Here is a 19,616-nt window from a genome sequence, read left to right as displayed (position 1 = left end):
GCGAACTTACAGTTCCGTGTTTGAGGTATTTTGATTTCTTTTTATCTTTGGTCGAATCTTTTTAATGATAAATCATGAAGGTTTTTTCCCCCTAATTTTTCTTTGTTGATAGAATTAGTAATTGTTTCGGTAGTGTTCTTTTTGTTTATTTTCGACTTTCTTGGAAATTTATATAACTGTGAAGATTCTGAGGAGAAATTTAGTGGAGATGAGAAATTGAGAAGAAATTATGAACAAATTAATTTAAGTTTTAGGTGTAGAATATGAGATGGTCATCTGAAAATGAAGAATCCTTAGAGGGTTCATTTCTGTTAGTTTTTAAAGTGAATTTTATTAGCACAGTTAGAGGTGACTAACTAAACCTTTTATAACTTAATGTAAGCTGAAAACTATGTGTAGATAAAGTATTCCATATGCGACTAATTTCAATTTCTTAGTGCAATGAAAAAGCCATTGCTTGAAAACTTTTGTAACTTATGAGTTATGACCATTAACAAGGAATTCAGAATTTGTTTTTAAAGTGAAATATGCTATTAATTGGCTCAATTGGGAAATTAATACTATGGTATTCTTGTAAAATTTAACTTGGGAAATATAGTTTTTGAAGTTGGTGGGTCAATTACCTCCAACGACATCTGCCCATGAACCTGTGTTTAGTTTTCTGTTTGAGGCAGTAGGTGCTTTGCTAGGTTTAAGTAAATATTAATCGAGGTTTAGCAACCATTTTGCTTTTTGTTTTGAAATGAAAGGCCTATGTGGTTACCAGGTTGGCTTTTATCAGTTTTACTTGACATTTCTTTTGCACTACTTTGCATTATGTCAGGCATTAAGTTATTGAAATATGAGGAGGTTTTCAAAGGGGCAAAGGACCTCCTTCTTTGTTCATGCACAAGATACTAGTTACATTATAAAATTAAAGAGAGATTTATGTTATGGATTGTATGATAGGATTTAAACATTTTAAATTCCATTATTTGTGTTTTTTAAATAACATAAATTGAGGAAAATCTAAATTACACAAAAGAATATCTAACCATTATATAAAATCAACCATAGACACTTTACATGCTCGGCACCTTCCTGTTAAGGATATGGAGGGAATTATTTAATTTATTAAATTTTTTTTTGTTATTTCATATATTAATATAACCAAAGTTAAAATTTGTAATTGAAAATCAAATACATTAACTGGCTTATATTACTACTTTACACGGATTTTTTGTCTCATAAGATTGGATATATGACCGGTTTCCTATAACTCTTCTAGTTTCAACATGGAAAAGTGCTTAGACAGTTTTAAAGAAAGGGAAAATGCCTTTGGGATCAATTATTGGCTTCACTTTCCCGCTCTCCAAGAAAGGTTTCGTACAATATCAGTTAAAAGTGACTATGAACTTAAATGTTGGTATTGATAATACTCACCGTCAACCCTTTCAAACAAAACAAAAAATAAATCCTATCCAAATCTATAACATAATAGAAAATCAACTATAAAAGTTACTGTTTATTACTCCACACTTTTTTGCTTAACGTGTGTCCAAGAATTAGGTTACAATAGGAATTGTTACTTATGAATCTGGCACACATTTAGATAAAGTAATTAAGGATATATGTTCGTCCATGACCCCAAAACTGACCATTTGAGTCAAAATTCTGTCACTTAGGCCCAACCAAAGTAACTCCTGTTGGGTCTCCTTTAGGTATAAGAGCACAGTTAACATACCCTTTAACCCCTTCTTCTAGTTTCATTAGTCCTGTTTGAAAAATTAAAAATTCACACTGGTCTTAAGATAACCAGGATGTAACACAATTTATGCATGCTTTTGGGGCATTTTCTGGCAATAATTCTTGTAACCTTAATAAATAATAACTAAACAATAAATATGACACCGCAAACTTCAAAACCCACCACATCCAAAAAGATAGCGGCTGTCAAACATAGATCCACCCTCATACCTCAAAACTCATAAAACACATAAATCATGACAACTATTAACTTCCTAAACTCTTAGAGATGCTTTTAATATAGAAAGCATAGATGTAATATACTATTAAATTTCCACTATTTTATTACTGCTGACAAAAAAGAGATTGATCCCCTCAATAATAGGATTCATCCATTTGCAAACATAAGCAAAAATAACTTGAAAACCCTTGAATGATCAATCCTCTTAAGGGCAGATCAATAGCCCCATGGCTACTATTGCCAAATAAAAAACTCCAATTTCAAATGGGGATGGATCCAACGTTGGCATGTCTATGGAAATAATCTTGCACCTTCTTGACTTTTTGTTGACTTTGATCATGAAAATTTTGTTTATTTCTTTTATGAATTGAATTTGCATTTGTTTTATGATATTTTGAGGATAAAAGGTATGGCCATTATGAATATTTATTTGATTATTATTTTAAATGTTATCTTGGTGTTAACGTATTTTTAAATTTTTTCTTTAAAAAATGGGACATTTACTTTGAAATACTTGGATCAATCTTTCTCCAAACTTGAGATTTTTTAAAATTCTTTTTTAGGTGATCATATGCTTATATAAATAGAATCATTCTTGGTGAAAGATCACATTATTGGTCTTGAAAATAATCTTAAAATATGCTTTATCTTTATGCTTAAATATTGATTCAAGATTGAATTTTCAGTTTAGGCACTTATTATGAAATTTTAAGCTTAATGAAAAAATATTTATATGATTCATCTAACGTCTAGGTTAAGTTCCATGCTTATATGATTATTATTTTAATTTGGTTTTTATATTTGAAAGTTTTATACTTAAAACTCATATGTTTAAAGCTTGACTTAATGAATTTCTTATGGTGCTTTTTTTTTAAAGTAAAAAATGATTATAGCCTATAATTTATGTTAATATATTTATTCTTTTGTATTAAAATTTATACGTATATATACTTGATGTCTTCCTTAAGCTTTTTAAAGTTACATGGCTTAAAAGTTTGATGTGCATTCATCCTTAGCTTTATGGTTCCATCTTTGAATTACTTGAAGTAAAATATAATATATGATCTATAGCTTAAATTAACATTGAAGGCCTAATTTGCATTGATTAAATACTTCTTTTGACTAAAATGGTTTGTTCTTGAAAAATGAAAATTATGATTTCACAATCTTGGTGCTATTAATAATTTTTTTTTTCAAGAATTTTTTAGGTTTATACGAAGAGAATTTGAGATGAGTGTAAGCCATAAATTTTTCAACTAAGCAACATAGATTTTCAAAAGTGTTTTTTGGGGCATATCGGAATTGATGTGATATTTATATATTAAAGTTGATTTTGAAATCATTTGAGAAAATTTTATTTTAATATTTGGCGTTGTCTGATTTTTAACCTTATGAATTTTCTAATACTTAAATTTATTGGACAAATTTACACTGTTGAAAAGAGTATTAAATTCTCTTTCTTTTGATATAACCTGGATTCGAAAACAACGTAATCCAAATTGCGCCAAACCCCCTTCGTTTGCAACCTCTAGGCGCACCCAGCCACAGTTAGCCACTCCTTATCACCTTCCTTTCTTGCCTTCATCAATTCCTCACGACTCCCTTTTGCACTCTCTTTTCACCCATCACAGCTGTCTTCCACTTTCCATCACTGCTCCATCACAACTGTCTCTCCTTTCTCTAACGTGCTTCACATTTGGTCAGGTTTTTCTCTCTCTTACGAGTATCCTTGTTTGCTTTCACGAAATCGCTGCTATCGTAGGAAAAACCACTGTAATCACCATTTTTTGTTTAATTTTTATTTGATTAACTTTCATAGCTGTTTTGATATTTTCATGAAAATATGTGAAATGGAAAGGAAAATTAGGGTTTACTACACTGTGTTCGATCTGAGTTATTTGTCCAATCTTTTCAGCTAAAGTCATCTACTCATTAAGTCTTTGATTCTAACACCCACCAGTGGTTTTGGGTCTTTATATTTTACATAGGTTGATTCTGTAACAGCTGCTAAGCAGCTTAACAGTAGAACTCCCAGCTTGGGTATTTTTGAGTACCTAGATAGTTAAAAGAATTATAATGGTAAGTAAGCTAACATTTTTGGTAGTGTAAAACTGTGAATGTTTCTCAGGAGAAATAGAAGATATGTTTTTTAGTTGGATAAATCGATAAATGGAATGAAACTGTGAAGATTAAGATCATAAAAATGATAAAAAACTAAAAGAAAAAATGAAACAGAGCAAATGGAAAGCAATCTGTGTGCAAGCTAAAAGCCAAATGCATTGAAGCATTTTCATTGCTAATAGATAAGTTAAAAAATTACTGACAAAAAAGAGAAAAATCCAACAAGAAAGATTCTGAAAAAAAAAGAAGAAGAATGAACTGAAGCATTACAGTGAAAACCAGTTGCAGGATAATGAAGAAGAATGAAAATGTTATATTTTAGAAGATGTAACACAGAAAGGGTTTTGAACTTTGAACTTACTGGGCTGAAAATTGAAACTTTTAGCTGAGAAACTATACAGATTACATCATGTTGTTAATCAGGCAGTGTCTTGTGTTAATGGTGCCTGTCTTTACTTAGGGACCTAATTTTCATGTATTAAACAATAGTTGAAAGCTATTTTATCTTTCTCCGCACCCAATAATTAACATTCAGAAAAAAAATATTGATTTCTAAAACTGCGCTCTATTAACTCATAGTTGAATGGATTACTTAGATTGTTAGCCAGGCACCATCTTGTCTTATGGTCCTAGCCATTTCCTAATGGCTAAATGCTCAGTTTAATACTAAACGATTGATCTATTGCTCACATTAGGATCAAACCTATTATTTGTTCCAAATTAGGATTTTAATTTATTCTTAACTTACATATCAAGATTTTTTTGAATGAAAATGGAGTTATGAACAACACTCGCCTTTATCTTTAATAATGCCAACAGAACTTGTGACCATGGATGCCAGTGCCCAAAGTGTTATCTTACGTGGAAAATACTTTGACTTTTTAATAAAAAATAAATTAAAAATTAAGAAATTTAATCAAAAAGAAAATACAAGCAAAAAGTATTTGTTTAACTGGTTCTTCTAGTTTTCAAGGTTTGCTCTAAATTCCTCTGAAATTTGGTCATCTTGTTCTTCATATTTCAGCCACTTCATTTTCTTTAATTTTTTTTCAAAATTTTTTAAAAAATATCATTTTCCTTACCAAAGCAAAATCCCCAAACCTTTGTCAAAAACTTAAATCTCCAAGACCAAAAATCTTCGAATCTTTGAACTGCCATTGCTTTTTCTGCCGAAAGTTTTAAATAAAATATGTATTGAGGGATGAGCAACCAAACTTACTTCTTAAACACATGCATGGGGACCACTTTCAAGCCCTAACCTCTACCTTTTCCAAGGGTTCCATTTTCTGCTCCCACCCACCTCCAAGCTCTTCCCCTTCAAAATCCCTAACTTCAAATCTTCCCTTCTTCCCATCCTTATTGCCTTGGCTAAAAATTTTAAATATCTTTATTTTCCTTAAATCCCATGGTTTGTTTATTTTTTGGTTATGCTCTCCTCCAATAATAAGGAGAGGTTTTTGTGAAATTTACTTGGTTGTTTACCTAGAAAGACATAGGAGGATTTGGATTTTGCTTGAGCTTAATCAAGCTTGGATCTCTCTTATTTCCACTTCCATCAAATTGAAAATTATAGTCCAAGTCACAGTGATTGATTGCTCACCCTTGCCCGGTTTTCATTTTTTTAAAACCATTGTCCCAATTAGAAAAATGAAAAATAATTATTATATTTAAAAAATTAATTTTGCCACATGTGATTGCTCGTGACTAAAAATTACTTGTCATCCTATTATTTCAACTTTTTCACACATTTTAATAGGATTTGTCATTCATTGCTAATTTCTATCCAAAAAATTCCTTATTTGTCAAATTCTGAAAAATTAGAATCTTGATTTGAAGCGAAAAATAAGTTTGCTCTTGATGTGAGCAACAAACTAAATATTTTGTCCTAAATTGAACATTTAGCCTTTCCTAATGGATCTGCTCTTTTTTAGTCACAACACTTTAAAATAATAGTAGTCTCCCTTGTGGCACCTTTTATCTAATGTTAAGGAAATGCAAACTTGAATTTTTGAGCACCTCATATCCTAATGGTTTTATTTTAAACATCTTATTATTTTCATTGTGTTCCAATATGTAAATTTTGCATGATTATTATATTTCTTGATGTTTAAGGATGCTCTATTATTTTCAAGTTTCATCTTAATTATATTTTTAGGGTTATATTGATTATACTTGAGTTTCTTAGCTTATTAATTATTTTTGTTCTTGTTGGTTTGGTGCAAAATAATGTGGGGGCAATAATGCATCTAAAAACATATTTATGTGACATATACATGGAAGGCATTTGGTGGTGTATAAGTATTTGGACTTACTGGATAAAAACTTTAATTTGTAACTTTCATAATTTGAACTAGATGTTGCTCATTATTGTTGCATTTAGTTAATTAGATTGGGACATTAATTTTTTGTGTTTTGAAAATTTTAGATTTGATTGTGTATTTTTTATTTTGTTATGATGTTACCTTGAAAAATATCATTATCTATTAGATCTAAATTAATACAATATTTGTATTTGTGAAAGCTCTCAATTCAAGCTGCAGCTGGAACTCAAGTATGACTAATTGAGCTTGATATTGAGCATAATGATCAAAATCTTGTAGATTTTACTAAGTTGTGACCTTAATGAGTGCGCTCAAATACCTTGATTTATATCTCATGTCAAACTTGAGCAAGAAAAATGATAATCGACTTCGAGTAGAGCTTTAAACTGTGAGTTTTCAGACAAGCTCGAGCTTGTGCTTTGCAGTGTTTGACCACTCAACTCAATCACAACTCTAAATAATATAGAATTATCGGTAACTAAATACTCCAACATTACTTTGTTTCAGATTTGTTTCAACTCATTTTTTTGGGATACAATTTGTTTCACCCTTTTTTCCTCTAACTCACTATTGCTTTCACGTGGGGATGGCTTTTTATGCCGGCCACTCTCTTTTCTCTCCTTTTTCCTTGTTTTACTTTTTATTTCTTATTTCAGTATCGATCTCTTCTTCTCTATCTGTGAAAGTTTAAGGCTTGCAAATGTTTTAAATTAGTGGACTGCATTACTGGTATTTCACTTATTCTCTCATTTCCAATACCGCTGTTGCTATTTCTCTTCTGCACTCTTCCCCCTTTTCCCCTTTCAAATTATTTGAAAAAAATGCACCCAAAACGTTTATTTATCCTTTTAATCTTTGTTTGTTATAGATTTAATTTGTTCATTAACTGTTGAGGGAGATTATGATTGAGTTTGGGGTTTGATTTGATTGTATGAGTTGCAAGGGATGATGGTTGGCTGGTTAGATGATTGAGTTGAATTTCATTGATTTTCCCGTATATTTCTCTTGTTCATCTAAACAAGCTGCAGAGTTTCTTCTTTTTGGCAGGGTAATTTCCATTTCCATGAACTGAACAGAGGATGATTACTAGGCGTTGCTTTTATAGTGGTGCCCCACGACCTTGGCTGTTTGTGGGCTTAGGCAACCCTGGCGATAAATATAAAGGAACTAGACATAATGTATGGCACATTAGCATACCTGGTATTTCATAATCCTGTTTCTTTAACATTGTTAACAAGATTTAACTCCCCAAATTACTTGAAGCAGGTGGGTTTGGAGATGATTGACACATTTGTTGAAGCTCAAGGAATTGAAATGAATACCCTTCACTGCAAGGCTATCTTTGGACAAGGCCTGTCATCTTCTTCATTTTTTTTTTAAAGAAAAGAAAAGATTTTTCTATACTTTTATGTATGTGGAATCTCATTGCTCTGTAATGACCTTATTCTTTCAGGTTTTGTGGGTGATGCACCCATTCTTCTTGCAAAGCCTCAGACTTACATGAACTTGAGTGGGGAATCTGTGAGTGATTTGGACACAATATTTCTTAGTTTGGCATATTTAAAGCTTTTCAATTCATGCAATTATTCATTTCTTGAAATCATACTGTAGAACCATTTAATAATGAATAAATTTATTTGGTACTGTTAATTTACTTTTTTTTTTCTTTCATAATGTGAAGAAACAATAAAAAATGCCTTAAACCAATAAAAATGGTTTGTAACTTATAAAACGGGGCCGGAATCAAGGATAATCTACTGCTCATAACTTATAAAAATGCCTTCAACCAACAGTCTTATTTTCCATTGTTTTGATTGATAGCTTGAATTACTTATATTTTTTCGCCTTTTGATTTTTTTAATGGATAACATCTGAGTGTTACAATCTTTATTTACTATAGAGACAGGAGGCTTGTTGTTTGGTTCATTTGGCATATTTGGCATTCAACTTTGCATGAAAATTTCAAAAAGTATTTGGCTATTTTCAGCCTTTCACTGATATCTAATGTTTGATGGATCTGTAGCTTATATCTTGGCAATCATGTTGTTATTTTTTTTTTCTAAGGAGGAGCTCCCTTATTTTGAGCTGTGGCATTCATGGCTTATTTGGTGCATCACTATGCCATTAGACCTTTTATGTGTGTCTTTTTTTTTTAATTATTATTATCATTGAGTTTGGGGAAATTACAAATAATTCACCTAGTAAGATCTTATTTGGAAGCATGAAAGTTATTCCGTTATGTTGTTGAATAAGTGAGCATCACTTCAATGCTTGACGAGCAATAAAATTACTGATGTTAACAGTTAGCAGATACTGTTAAAAGTTAAGTTTGAAATGGCTAACAACGATTCATCTCTTTCTAAAACTGATGTCAACTTTTATGGGTTAAACATTTAAAGTAAAGAATGTGATTTTATGGGCTTAGTTATTTAGAAAGAAAAGAAAAAGGGTGGGTGGGTGGATGGTGGCAATGTTGGGGGAACTGAAATCTCCTCTTTTTCTTGTAAATCTGTATTAGTTGCGGAAACTTGTTAAGTTAGTGTGGTGAGGATATTGGTAGATCAGTTATGTATCTTTTCTTTGGAGGATAAGTGTCATTATTTTGTGGTAAAAAAGTTGCAACTGTAAATTGATGATAGATGTGTGAAATTTCATTAAAGGGCATCATACTTAGAATAACTTTCTTTTTTGCCATTTAATTGCAGACTGGACCCCTTGCAGCTTACTACAAGCTATCGCTTAATCGAGTAATTGTGGTAATTTTTCCATTGCCTGGCATTCATGTCTATCTTAGATTTTGATAGTACATTACAGTTTTGTGTATCACAAAAGATAATTGATAACATCTTATGGTTGCTCGTGTTATGCTTTCCTGTTGTAGTTTCATGATGACATGGACTTACCGTGCGGAGTGCTTCGTCTTCAAGACAAAGGAGGTCATGGGAGCCATAATGGGTATGAACGAGGAATATTATATACTTTGCCTGAAGAAAACATTATGTATAAAGTTACATTGAATTTCTTGAGTTCTCTTCTTATCGTTTACAAAATGCTTTGTTGCTGCATGAACAAGTTTCAACTATACTAATTTTTGTTAAACATTTGCTTCCCTAAACAAGTGGTTGAAAGAAAGGAACAATAGGGGGCAAAAAAGCTGATGTGTGCACAAAAGTGGTTGAAAGAAAGGAACAAAAGGGGGCAAAGAAGTTGATGTGTGTGGTTATCATTAAGTGAACTATATGAAGTGAAAAAGCCCTCAAAGGTCATTTGTTAAAGTAGTTCTCTCTTTTGTGGTAATTAGTTTTGATCGTAGGTCTTTGCCATCAATCTATTCTATGCCCAAGTTTAGTGTTGGTCTTGTGGGTTTCAACTATCTCCTCCAAAAAACTATAGGGTAGCTAGACAGTAACAAGCTGCTTGGCAGTCAAGTTCTGCCCTGTTCTCAGCACCAGACACTTAGTGTCTAAATTCTGTTTGAGCTATTTTTGTAATTCCTAAATTGATTACTACTGAGATTTTTGTGCTATTGGACCTAAATTAGTGCTGCAAAAACAATATATTTCTTTTTAAATGAAATAATGCTTGTCATTTGCAACAATGATCAAACATGTGTTTGTGTTGATGGTTATTGACACCACTGTGGCTGAACTTTGCATGCATTATTTTGATTTTGCCACTTATTAATATGAGTCTTAAAGATCTGTTTCTAACACTCACTGTAACGATCTTGATTGAGTTTGCTAGTGAATCTAAACATTCTAGTTTTTCAACTGGTTTATTATCTTCAAGGTATCTGAACATTCTAGATGTGTTGGGTATTAGTCGAAGCAGCTAGATTTTAATTGCCAAGTAAATAGACGTATCTTAATTCCCTACATGAACAAAATATTCTTGGATACTAGAACAATATTCTAGTGAATATGAAGGGAAAAACTATGTCTTGTTCAAGGAAAGAAAAGTAGAAGGGGAAAGAGAAATAAATTTCTGCATGTGGAAGTCACCATATTGGTGTATGTTCAAGGTCTCTTAGTTTCCAATATGTGGGTTATTCTTGGTTATTTAATTACATATTTTCTGTTTTTGTTCCTTTTTTTTTTTCAGAAACTATTTCACTATTGCTTATTTTTACTAGGCTGAAGAGTATAATCTATCATTTTCGGGGAAACAGAGAGTTTGTACGGCTACGAATTGGTTGGTTTGAAATCTAATATTATGTATTTTTTTCCTAGCTGCTCTATTTCTTGATTGAGTAGGAGCTTAATCATTATGATTTGTTTGTTAGGTATTGGTAGGCTGACAGGTCAGATGGATCCTAAGGCATTCTTGCTGCAAAAGTTTAATGCATCGGCTCGAGAACGAGTAAGATTTAACATTCTGCTTGATCTTGTTTGGCCATAATTAACTTATTATCTTAAGGAATCCACATCTTGTTCTTAAAAGTATTGGTATAATACCTGATTTTGTATTAGAAACTTTACCCAAAAATATAATTGTCTAAATTTAGTCCAATCGAGCAATGAGAGTTACCGGATATGGAATATTCGCTTAAAAATTTTAGTTGGCAAAATATTAAGTTAAATAATTATGAATAAATTAAATGTCCAAGCAGACAATGAATTAAAATTAAAAAACATTATTTCTGTTTTCCTCTCTTTTATCCCTTTCTTTTCTTATTCCTAGTTCCCAGTAGCTCACCACTGCCAGACTTATCTAACTGGCCAGATCTCAGATGGCAGCGGCTTGGCCAAATATGTCAAAATCAAGGCTTTGTGGCCAGCCTGCTTTGTATTTAATCTAGCGCCAGCTAACCTAATCCGGCATGTTGAGGACATTTTTTGCCCTAGCAGGTTGGTTTTGGATCTAGTCTTGGCTGTCAATGCTGGATGAAACTGGCAGGGTATTAGGGCCACTGATTCAATGTTGTGGGACCCATATAAGCCGAAAGTTGGTTGCCAGAAAACAAATGAAAAGAGAGAAAGAAAATAGATAGTGCCTTGCTTCCCTTCAGGCGAGACATCTTTTATCAGAGGCATGCCTTTTGTGCCTTGGTGCATTTTTCCATGCGAAAGGTGCGAAAAAATCACTCTCGATTGAAGTTTAATGGAGAAAACTCTTTAATGTTTATTAACAAACTCATATTTTTAGCTTATTAGACAGAATACATACGGTTTTCTTTGTCCTGTATATATTAATTATCTTCTAAAATTAGTCACTTCATGTGGGCAAACACCTTTTTTGTGCCTTACGTGTCAGGCAATACAAGGGTCCTAATGCTTAGAGTGCACCTTGCGCTCTCGACAACACTAATACATATTGATATTCCAGTGTTTTTTCCCGCTCTAATTGTGAATGTGAAGCATGCCTTCTTTATTGCCATGTAGACTAGGGGAAGAAACCGGTCAGACATGCACACAGGGATTCTAATGTTTTAGATTTACATGATCCTAGGTGTGTATCTGTTGTTGCAAATTATCTGTTTTGTTCTTTCTGGCCTTTAGTATTTTATTATAACCTCTTGTAAGTTGTTCAACCTGTTATTGCTTGACCTTTTCATCTTTAATTTCATACCCGGCTTTTTTAAATGTTGCTTTTACAAAAAAGACATGGTTTAAAATTTAAAACTGAACTTGCAACAATGCTTTTGAACTCAAACATATCTGTTAGGAAGTGAATCAGAGCATCTATTTAGGTGGTGTGAGAGGAAGATGTGGTAGTAGACTTTTGGGCATTATTTTCGTTGCCTAATTACTATTTATTTTTAATCTTTTGTTGTTGGACTGGACAAGATTGATACGGCTTTGCAAGAGGGAGTTGATGGATTGAAGCTTGTTTTATCTAAAGGGTTGACAGAGAGTGCAAGATGCTTCAACACCGCACAAAAGTACAAGCATATAAGATTGCAAAACATGCCAATCTGAAGAATGTTGGGATGGGATCATCCGTATAAACATGTCTTTACATTATTCTCATATAGGGAGCCCTGTAGATTTTGAGACAATTTTGAAAGTATTCTATTTTTTCTTAGCTTCAAAACAGAAATGGAGTGAAGTTTGCAGCATATTCTTGTTTTGACATAGCAGATTAACAGACAGCAGTAGCTTTCTCATATATCTGGTAATAATTCTGTCTGTGGTTTAGTTCAAAGTAAGAAACAGACACACTATTTTAGCCTACTATATTTGTAGTTTTTACAGTTCTACAGGTTCATCTAGGGACAGTTTTAATTCTTGTAGTTGTTGATCAAGTTCAGATGCAGGCATCCATAGCCCTTCAAGTTTTTAAGGTATTCTCACTAATATGGTGGAACATTTACACTTGCAGATTATGAGAACTTTTAGCCTATTGCTCAAATTCTGAATCTTTTCCAGGTTATTGAGGCTGATGCTCAACCTAGCAATTTATGTACATGTCATGGGTTTGTTCGGTGGTTAGTGTCTGCAAACAGTGTTCTTTGGAGGGATAGAAGCCTTACTTATTAGTCTAATGTTTGGCAGTATGTGGGCATTAGGAAATAAGCATCTAATTAGCAATATAAAATGAGAAAATTTATACTTGAATGCCTTTTTGTTGCTTGCAAGAATACAGTGTCAAAAGTTTATCTTGAGAATATTATTGAACTTGCATTTGATGACATCACACCAAAAGGCTCTAATTTTCCATCAATTCAAGGTGAGAATATGATTTCATATTCTTGGCCATAATGTTGGTAGAGTAACTTTTTTTTTGTTCTAATCATTGTTGCTAAAGGAGTTGGGTATTTCAAGCTTGGCAAAAGCTGGATTTATCTAATGCAAACTTTCAAATCAAGATCTGCCTAATAACAAATTAGGTCTATTTTTCTTTTCTCCAAAAAATTTAACATTTTCTATTTAGTTTTATATTAACCAACATTTTGTTGTCAATTATTTTAATAGACCTTTCTACAATTAACAATATTAAGTTTATATTAAATTATTTTAGATAAATAAAATATTATAAAATAATTTAACACATTAAGCGAAGTGGAGCTCTCACACTAGTTATTTTTAAAATGATAATGAAATATTCATATTTAACAATTTTTGCATGGAAAAATGTAACAATTTTATAAAAAGTATATGATTTAATTATAAATGAAGTGATTATTAACTTATCATATGATTTATATCAAATTTTATTTACCATATAAAGTTATTGAAAATAAATTTTAAATTATTTATAACATTATATAATTAATACCTTATTTATCTTCGTATTCAAATTTGATTATCATAATAAGATAAAAAATATATTGTATAATCATTTTTGTTTGAATCAAAAAAGTGAATTATTCAATTGGTATAAGTGAAATTATCATTTTAAAATTGGATTATATTTTAGAATTCATAAAAATTAAAAAATATTGTAGATATTTAGTTTTGTTTGAATTATTTGAAAGAAACCTCAATTTCAATCGAATTTTAAATCCAAAATTTATGTAAGTTGAGTTTAAAGCCAAAATTTATCTTTGGCCCAAAGTTGCAGGTTAAGTCCAGGTAAAGGCCTAGGCTTAATTAAAAGAAGCAAAATAAAAATAAAAAAATCAATTAATTAATTAAAAAAAGAGGGAGTCTGTGATTATGGGTGCTGTGCACGGCACTAGTAACCCACGAGCCTGTCCTTGGCAGCCACCCTACCCCTTACCCGCAATCTCCCCTTTTTAGTTACACCCTACCACTCCTCTTTCTAAATACACCTTACTATATTTGGCTATGTTTGCCATCACCATCCATGGTAGAAATATGGATTTAGGCTAAAATAAGGTGAAAATGCTTGGAAACTAGACAAAAATTTCAACCTCAAACACGGTAGCCACCTTGACAGCATAGAGGCTATCAGTGACTTTTTTAAAATGCCTCAAAATTTGATAAATCTTTCTTCCTAGCTCTATAAATTTAGACTTAAATACAAAAAAAAAAAAATGGAGGAAGTAAAACAAGTAGAACCTTTGCAAAAAGAAATAGCCCAAAAAAATTGTTCTTAATCCTTAAAAAAAAAAAAACAAAATCAAAACCCATATCCCCTAGAACAGGGAACTAGCACCAAGATCAAACAAAAAATAAAACAAACTAGAAAACAAAAAAAAAAAAGCTTTTGGCTAAAACTTTGAAAGCTAGGTTGGGTTGGGCTTTTGGAAAGAGTTTTTCATGAAATGGGGCTCAAGACAGTGTAAAGGATATTGAAAATAATTTTTTGGTTTTTTTTCTTGAGTTTTTCGACAACTGATGGAAGTGAATGGCATCAACGACGGCAACCAACAAAACGCAACATTTATTAGCTAGAATTTGGGTCTTGAGGTTTTTTTGACGAGCTTTCAAAGAGCTTAAGTTTTTTTTTTTAATAGAAAAGGGGAAATGTTTTGAAAAAAAAAAGGCTAGTTTTATAGCTAAAAAAAAAAGACAAATAAAATGACACTGTTTTGAGAAGGGAATGATCCACATTAAGCTGATACCCAACCCGACTTGAAAATGTTGTAGTTGATTAGACTTTGATCAATTTGATTGAACTGATATTGGACCGGATCTGAACCAGCTTGAACCACAGAAAATCACTCGAGACTATTGAATCGCTCACGAGCCTTTATAGACTATTGATTGGTTCGATTTTTTTTTGTATTTTTTTATCTTATTATTATATTATTATTATTTTTTTAATGTTCCAAAATATTTTTTATATATAAAAATAAAGTTTAAATTTTTTATAATTTTAAGTTACATTGAAAAATTAAAATAAAATTTTTCTTTAAAAATAAAATGAAAAATGAAAAAAAAAAATAAAATAATAATAAAAATTTTCATTATTTTTCTATAAAATAAAAAAAGTTTAACTAAAATTAATAATAATAAAAGAGGTAAAGGAAATTTTATCCAATGATGAGATTCTAAGAAAATCTATATAGTGATTCATACAAAATCTTTACGTGAAAAAGTATTTTTTAAATACTATCAACATCGGAGTATTTATAAAACATTTTCAATAAAATAAAAGTCCTTTTTCTCCTACTAAAAATGCAAAAAATAATAAATAATAAAAATTTGAAAAGTTAATAAACAAAATTTTATGTATATACATATATATATATATATATATTAGTTCTAAAAAAGGATTACTAGCAAATAGAAAAGGAAACAAAAATTTATCCGATGATAAGATTTTAAGGTAATTTGAGTAGTGATGCCTAAGAAATCTCTAAATGAGAAGATTTTTTTAAATACTACCAGCGTATTAGAGTATTTATAAAAATTTTCAATATAATAAAAAATTTCCTTTTTTTTCTAAACAAAATCAATAAATATTTTTTAAAAAGGATAAATAAAACAAACACATTAATATTAATCATTTACATCGCGTTGCATATTATTTGATTTTTGAAAAATAGATGCAAGTATCGAGAACGGGATTTTAATAAATTTCAAATAGGGATTTTTAAAAAATTGAGCAGTTTAATATTGTAAGATATATTAATTAGTTATTGATTTACTCTTAATTGTGTATTTAATTTAGCTTTTTAATTTATTATGAGAATAATTTGGCTTATTTTGTTGTTAAAACTTGAAAAATCATAAAATATGTATAAACTATGATGTTATATAATATACTTATAAAAAAAATTCTTTTTGTAAGAAGTGTCAATTATATAATCAAATATAATATCATAATAAAAATATGGATATAATAGTTTTTTTGTAAATTTTTTTTTTTAACTTTCCTTTCCTTAACTTTTTTTCCAAATTAGAGTATTAAAAAAATGAGAACAATAAGAGAAACTAAAGGTTATTAAGTTTTCACTTCTTTTTTTTCTTTTAAATTAAAAGTTATCCAAACAAAAGAAATGTGTTTCTATTTCTATTACTTACTTTTATTATCCTTTCTTTTCTTTTCCTTCCCCTCCCATCAATCCAAATATAGTGCAAGTGAGAAAAATTCTTTTTAATATTATCAACGTACTAAAATATTTTAAGATTTTTTTTTTATAACAAAGATCTTATTTATTTTTCTTAAATAAAATGAATTAATTTTTTTTAAAAAATAATAATTAAAAAATGATAAAATAATAAAAGTGGAAATGAAAATGAATTGATAAAGGAAGTTAAGGGAATTTATTTTTAAATGCCCAAAATTAAGATTTTTTTTATCAAAATTAAAGAATAGCATATAATTAATTAGTACTATTTTTAACAAATATTATGGAAGTGATAATTTTTTTCATGCATAATCGATTCTTGAATCTAAACTATTTTTACAAATCCAAAATTATATTTTTAATAAATTTTAATTAATTTTAAAATTTTATTAAAAATAAATTTTAATAGGTGATCAATTACATTTAAATAAAAAATATTAATGACAGATCTATTTGTTTTTAAATTTATCTACTAATCCAAAATTTTTTACGACAAATATGATTTATATAAATAAATTTATAGTAATTAAATTTATCATTTTGTATAAAATACATGATAAATTATTTGACAAAAAATTACTACATTTGCATCACATTCATTCAAGCAACAAAAATTTTTTATATTATATATTTTAAAAAATTAAGCTAAAAACATATATTAAAATGAAAAAAAATTTGGGGGCCCGCGTCCTTTCGACTGCGTTCAGAGTTGAGACAAAACATTCGGCAAGGGCGTGGAAACACCCAAGCCTCGCTCTTGGACTCCCCCAAGGAATTAAAAAAAAAAAAACAAATGAAGTGATAAAACACCACAAGACACGGAGAAACTGCACCAAAAGCCTGAAAGTGGTTAAAAAAATAGGAGAAGATTTTTGTTAGTCTTCGTCGTTCGTCCCCTTCCAAACCCTAAAAGGGTACAACTTTCTTTCTTTGCCTGCTCCTGAAGTCTCTGGAACTTTCTGTGATCTACCGACTTTACCCTTCCACCCTCTTCACTACCTCTCCAATTCCCTTCAATTCCAACCTTTTTCTCGTTCTTCATTTCATTGGTCAATTTCTCCTCCCTTCGTGTTCTTTTTTTTTATGTTTTAAATTTTTACGCGGTTTAGATTTTTGTTTGAATTTGTTATCTTTTTCGTAGGTTTTTTTTGCTGGTAGTGAAGCGTGAGGACTGAGTTGAATAATAGAACAACTTGAATTTGCTTTGCTTTCTCGTGATTTGAAAAAGTACCACAGCGAACTTACGGTTCCGTGTTTGAGGTATTTTGATTTCTTTTTATGTTTGGTCGAATCTTTTTAATGATAAATCATGAAGGTTTTGTCCCCCTAATTTTTCTTTGTTGATAGAATTAGTAATTGTTTCGGTAGTGTTCTTTTTGTTTATTTTCGACTTTCTTGGAAATTTATATAACTGTGAAGATTCTGAGGAGAAATTTAATGGAGATGAGAAATTGAGAAGAAATTATGAACAAATTAATTTAAGTTTTAGGTGTGGAATATGAGATGGTCATCTGAAAATGAAGAATCCTTAGGGGGTTCATTTCTGTTAGTTTTTAAAGTGAATTTTATTAGCAAAGTTAGAGGTGACTAACTAAACCTTTTATAACTTAATGTAAGCTGAAAACTATGTGTAGATAAAGTATTCCATATGCGACTAATTTCAATTTCTTAGTGCAATGAAAAAGCCATTGCTTGAAAACTTTTGTAACTTATGAGTTATGACCATTAACAAGGAATTTCGAATTTGTTTTTAAAGTGATATGCTATTAATTGGCTCAATTGGGAAATTAATACTATGGTATTCTTGTAAAATTTAACTTGGGAAATATAGTTTTTGAAGTTGGTGGGTCAATTACCTCCAACTACATCCGCCCATGAACCTGTGTTTAGTTTTTTGTTTGAGGCAGTGGGTGCTTTGCTAGGTTTAAGTAAATATTAGTTCAGGTTTAGCAACCATTTTGCTTTTTGTTTTGAAATGAAAGGCCTATGTGGTTACCAGGTTGGCTTTTATCTGTTTTACTTGACATTTCTTTTGCACTACTTTGCATTATGTCAGGCATTAAGTTATTGAAATATGAGGAGGCTTTCAAAGGGGCAAAGGACCTCCTTCTTTGTTCATGCACAAGATACTAGTTACATTATAAAATTAAAGAGAGATTTATGTTATGGATTGTATGATAGGATTTAAACATTTTAAATTCCATTATTTGTGTTTTTTAAATAACATAAATTGAGGAAAATCTAAATTACACAAAAGAATATCTAACCATTATATAAAATCAACCATAGACACTTTACATGCTCGGCACCTTCCTGTTAAGGATATGGAGGGAATTATTTAATTTATTAAATTTTTTTTGTTATTTCATATATTAATATAACCAAAGTTAAAATTTGTAATTGAAAATCAAATACATTAACTGGCTTATATTACTACTTTACACAGATTTTTTGTCTCATAAGATTGGATATATGATCGGTTTCCTATAACTCTTCTAGTTTCAACATGGAAAAGTGCTTAGACAGTTTTAAAGAAAGGGAAAATGCCTTTGGGATCAATTATTGGCTTCACTTTCCCACTCTCCAAGAAAGGTTTCGTACAATATCAGTTAAAAGTGACTATGAACTTAAATGTTGGTATTGATAATACTCACCGTCAACCCTTTCAAACAAAACAAAAAATAAATCCTATCCAAATCTATAACATAATAGAAAATCAACTATAAAAGTTACTGTTCATTACTCCACACTTTTTTGCTTGACGTGTGTGCAAGAATTAGGTTACAATAGAAATTGTTACTTATGAATCTGGCACACATTTAGGTCGACGCGCAGATCCTCCTTGGTTTAAACGACGTCGTTTTGGGCCTTTAATGAAACGGCGTCGTTTTGGTTCTGACGGTTTATATAAAAGGTTCAAAAAAATTTTTTTCACTTATTCTTTCCTTCCTCCAAAAAAAAAAAAAAACCCCTCTTCCTTTCTTTTTTTTTCAAACACAAAGGGTCGCCCGGCCAATCCTCCGTCATCGCCAGTGCCGTCGCCGGTCACCTACCGTCGTCGTCGGTGGTCGGGAAAATCCTTAAAACACCAAAATGTTCCTTTCGACCTCCTGAGTTCAGATCTGAGGTCCTTTTCACCAAAAAGAATCCCGAAATCCCCAGATCTGCTAGGGAAGTTTCAATGAAACTATAACTTTTAGTGTTCTAACTCTTTTTTTTTTTAAACTAACTCTTTTTTTTTCTTCTTCGTGCAGGAAGCTCAACGCTGGGTTCCTCCCTACGGGGA

General features: G+C 30.6%; 1 protein-coding gene across 10 annotated transcripts; it reads left to right on the top strand.

Moving 5' to 3' along the window:
- The first annotated feature begins 3,440 nt into the window (after positions 1–3,440).
- Positions 3,441–13,044, top strand: LOC111295005 (peptidyl-tRNA hydrolase, mitochondrial). Of its 10 annotated transcripts, none has more exons than XR_016327501.1 (11): positions 3,447–3,670; positions 7,456–7,586; positions 7,675–7,759; positions 7,862–7,929; positions 9,114–9,164; positions 9,290–9,363; positions 10,541–10,599; positions 10,691–10,767; positions 12,195–12,522; positions 12,611–12,691; positions 12,777–13,044. XR_016327501.1 is itself a non-coding variant. In XM_089743449.1 (10 exons), exons 2-9 carry the CDS (start codon positions 7,488–7,490, stop codon positions 11,838–11,840), a joined length of 564 nt encoding a protein of 187 aa, XP_089599575.1. In that variant the 5' UTR covers positions 3,447–3,670; positions 7,456–7,487; the 3' UTR covers positions 11,841–11,856; positions 12,195–12,581. The 10 variants fall into 10 exon arrangements, 5 of the variants coding, with proteins under 5 accessions (XP_089599574.1, XP_089599575.1, XP_022744075.2 ...); XR_016327498.1 differs by lacking the exons at positions 12,611–12,691; positions 12,777–13,044 and adding exons at positions 7,065–7,137; positions 11,089–11,477 and having other exon boundaries at positions 3,541–3,665; positions 12,195–12,581; XR_016327497.1 differs by lacking the exons at positions 12,611–12,691; positions 12,777–13,044 and adding exons at positions 7,065–7,137; positions 11,089–11,477 and having other exon boundaries at positions 3,541–3,670; positions 12,195–12,581.
- The last annotated feature ends 6,572 nt before the right edge of the window (positions 13,045–19,616 follow it).

Source organism: Durio zibethinus, chromosome 14 (assembly GCF_047325235.1).
Source record: "Durio zibethinus cultivar Kanyao isolate XHJ-2024 chromosome 14, ASM4732523v1, whole genome shotgun sequence".
NCBI lineage: Eukaryota > Viridiplantae > Streptophyta > Magnoliopsida > Malvales > Malvaceae > Durio > Durio zibethinus.
This window is presented reverse-complemented; position numbering and strand designations above follow the sequence as displayed.